The sequence below is a fragment of the Adelges cooleyi genome, unplaced genomic scaffold (genome assembly GCF_023614345.1).
Source record: "Adelges cooleyi isolate 19-005CV unplaced genomic scaffold, UGA_ACOO_1.1 ACOO_flye_CR_arks_rails_tigmint_CR_PRNA_628, whole genome shotgun sequence".
Lineage (NCBI taxonomy): Eukaryota > Metazoa > Arthropoda > Insecta > Hemiptera > Adelgidae > Adelges > Adelges cooleyi.
The window spans coordinates 2,321-6,294 of NW_026096327.1; the positions used below are offsets into that span (position 1 = coordinate 2,321).

The 3,974-nt window shown below is 27.0% G+C and overlaps 1 protein-coding gene across 1 annotated transcript; it reads left to right on the plus strand.

The window, feature by feature from the left end:
• Window positions 1-1,109: 1,109 nt before the first annotated feature.
• On the plus strand, window positions 1,110-2,748 carry LOC126844101 (putative nuclease HARBI1; the record flags this gene model as incomplete). The annotated part of the gene is given in 6 exon segments (XM_050581969.1): window positions 1,110-1,238; window positions 1,279-1,477; window positions 1,706-1,853; window positions 2,132-2,276; window positions 2,346-2,493; window positions 2,574-2,748. Coding segments are annotated over 6 exon segments (944 nt in total), but the record flags the coding sequence as incomplete, so codon positions are not given.
• Between the last annotated feature and the right edge of the window lie 1,226 nt (window positions 2,749-3,974).

Genomic DNA, 3,974 nt, shown 5'->3' on the forward strand with positions numbered 1-3,974 from the left:
AATTTACCGTAAATTATTTTAAATAATGTGTTACCTCTATTGTTGACTACGTTTGTCGATATCCATTTATCGTTTAGTGATTACTGCCGGTGTCTGAACATTTCGGCAGGATTATTACTAGAGACCGAAAACCCACGAGATAAGTAAGGTCTGCCTTGTCTAACTATAGGTTTTATAAAAGCTAAGTATTGTCATTACTGCATAATTTTTTTTTAAATGGATGATGATAATGATTTAATAATGCAATTATTTGCTATCGAAGAGTTGGAACAAAGAGAACTTGACGGAGAAGTAACTAGGTGAACTTATGAGCCTATTGATCCTTTTGAATGTAAGTACACAGATTTAATACTTTATGTTACTATTAAAATAGTTATTATATTACTAAAATAAAATATGTCTATAATATATATATATATATATATATATATATATATATATATATATTTTAACAATTTGCTGTCATTACTACATACCCATAATTATTAGCATGCAAGACTGTTTGGAGAAGAATAAAAAAATACAAATTAATTCGAAAATTCCTAATCTATAAATACTAATATTTAGTAAGTACAACTTTCTAAGTTAGTTCTTCCTACCAATAATTTTCATAATAGTAATAAAGTCTTAAATAATTATAATTTTGTATTATTATTATATATTGTAATTAATTATCAACTAAAAAATATTTTCAATACAATATAATGAACATAAATCAGAACCAAACAACCAAATAAATGATTTATTAAAATTTAAACATTACATTAGTATACTATAGAATGTCGATAAAGTGCATTTTGTACTAAATACCACCTACTAAATATATAGACTATATTTTATAAAGTATACATTTAACTAAATTTAATTTTACTATTTAGAGTAATCATAAATATTTAGAAATAATATAAATAGTAAACCAATTGTATATTTAAATATTTGACAAGATTTTAGACTATTAAGTACTATGCAGTATATAAATACGTTTTACTCTTAATTATATACTCAAAAGAGTCGATGAAGCTGAGTAATTTAAATGTTAATTACCCGTTATTAAGTAAAACATGGTTTTTTAAACGTTTTTTCATACTTGATGTTATTTAATAATTTAGACCTAACAGATAGACAATTTATTAGTTTATACCGTCTTTCAAAAGAATTATGCCGAAGGGTTGTTGAAATGGTACGTCCATTGAGCGCAAGGTCAGATTTATGGAATATTGATAAATAAATGTTACGGATTTAATGTACATCTTTAATTTACTTTATGGTATAAATTATAGGTTTTTACCGCTTTACGTTTTTTTGCTGCTGGCAGTTATCAACGAGGTGTTGGCGCGAATCGACATACTTCTATTAGTCAAAGTTCCGTGAGCCGAATTTTAGAAGAAGTAACCTCAGCTTTGTGTGAGCCGGCAGTTTTCGACAAATTTGTTTCTTTTCCGCATAACATTAATGAGTTAATTTCTGTTAGGGAAGAGTAAGTAGTACTCATTAATGGTAGTATAAGTAGGTAATGGAAAATTGAGAACCATTAATAGAAAATTTCGGATATTTTAATAACTCTAATCCAAAATATTTTAACTTGATATTTGACTATGGTCTATTCGGATATTTCCAATTACTAGTATAAAGATAAATTACTATATAAATTATGTTATAGATAATATATTTTATTATAATACATATCAATTGTTATTATTATTAGGTTCTTTAATAAATTCCGGTTACCCGGTGTGATTGGTGCTATAGATTGCACACATATTGCAATAGTACTGCCAAGAACTGAAGATGAGTTATATCCCGAGCATATTTATGTAAATAGAAAAGGGTATCATTCTATAAATACTCAATTGGTAGGTATAATTTTTAATTATTATTACAATATTAACGTGTAAAATATAATTTATAATCATTTATAATGTGTAATGTAATAGACATAATAATTTAGATAAATAGTTTATAATCGTTAAAAATCTCATACATGAATATAGTTCTCTATTATTGTGGTAACAATAACCTACAAAGCATGCAGTTGCATGCCTTGCAAAACAGTTTAATGATAAACTATATACTTAGCACTAAACAGATACATGTTGATGATGTTTAATAATAACACCAAGTATATTTAAAGATTTGTGATGCAAATTTACGCATAATGAATGTGTCGGCACGTTTTCCTGGTTCTGCAAATGATGCGCATATTTGGAATGAAAGTAATGTAAAAACATTAATGTTAGACTTGCATGAAAATGGTTTCAAGTCTTATTTTTTAATAGGTATGGGTTTAATAAAATATTATTGCTAATTTCTTTGATTTTTTAAAATAAGCCTTCATTCTTTGTTAGGTGACTCAGGATATGCTTTACGTCCTTGGCTTTTGACACCGTTCATAGATCCGGCTCCAAATTCTCCAGAAGCATTATTTAACGAGTCATTTTGTAAAGTTCGCTCAATTATTGAACGTTGTAACGGGGTTCTAAAAATGCGATTTAGGTAATACACACCTATTGTTTGATTAGTATAACATACTTCATAGTCTGTGATATTTAAACATTTTATTTTAAACTGTTTAGATGTTTGCTGAAACACCGTGTTCTACATTATTTGCCAAATAAAGCATCCAAAATAATAAAATCTTGCATTGTGTTGCATAATTTGTGTATAATGGAAAATGTCCCTCTCATCGATTTAGATGACATAAATTCAAATGATTTTGATTTTGGCATTTTCGAACCTATGGTTGAATAATGATAATAATTTTAATTGTATACATAAATAATATAGTAATTCCTGAATTGCAGTGATATAAATCCGAAAATCCGTATTTAAAAATAAGCGCATTTGAAGCCACACAAAAATCGTAAAGTATTAAATATTTTTAAAGTATAGCGTCTTGTACCTAAGTTAATTGTTTTTGATAAAAATGAAAAAAAAACGCAAGTTTGACTATAACTTGCTTTCAGATTTTGGATTTATTTAAATCCGAAAATCCGGAATACGAAATCCCAAAACAATTAATAGTCAAAGTTGAACCTTTTTTTTTCATCAAAACATTTTACTTGGTACACAGCTTGTAATACTATTTAATATTTATAAGATTTTTAGTGGCTTAAGTTGCGTTTTTTTTTTAATACGAAGTTCAGGTTGCCGTAGAATCAATTTCTTCTTCACTTTCCGAAGAGTCATTTAATCCGGCCAACAAACATAAGGCTTTGGCCATTTTTTCTTTTGCCTTTGTAGCTCTTTCTTTTAAATCGGTTTGTCTTTTCAATAACTCAATTTTATTAGAATAATAGGACTCCATTATTTTGTTGCGGTTGTCGCTAATTGTTGACAAATGTTGAGAGGCAAGTTGAGTTTTTTAGAAACCCATTTAGAAGTTTTAGGCCTACATCATTTTTTATTTTACAAAATATATGTACAATAAAAATGTTGTGATTAATTAAAGGGTACATAATATAAAATAATGTAATACATATATTAATACAATATAATATTACATAAAATAATATTATAATATAATATATAAAGCTAGATAATATAATAATTCAGGTAATATACCGTAATTCGTATACGAATGCGTAGTAGAATAGAAAGAGTAATAGAAAACGCAATTTCAAGAATACAGTTTTAAAAAACCAGTAGAAAGTCACATTTCGTATACGAAATGGTAGTAGAAAATTTTCAAGAATAGACCCCTAGTGTTGTGCATTTGGTTGTGACAATCGAAATTAGGAATACAAAGAAATTGGTGTTAAATGTCAACAAATCCTATAGTAAATATTTGTTTAGATAAATTTTCAATAGTACATGATGATAGTCCAACTGATTTAACATATTATGGCCCAAGAAATATTTAAGAATATCAAACGCACACCCAATTATTCCACACGATATAATCAATGAAAATCGAATTTTAGAAGGCATTAGAATAGTATCGCCAATATCATTTATGAAATCCGGTTTTCAAGACG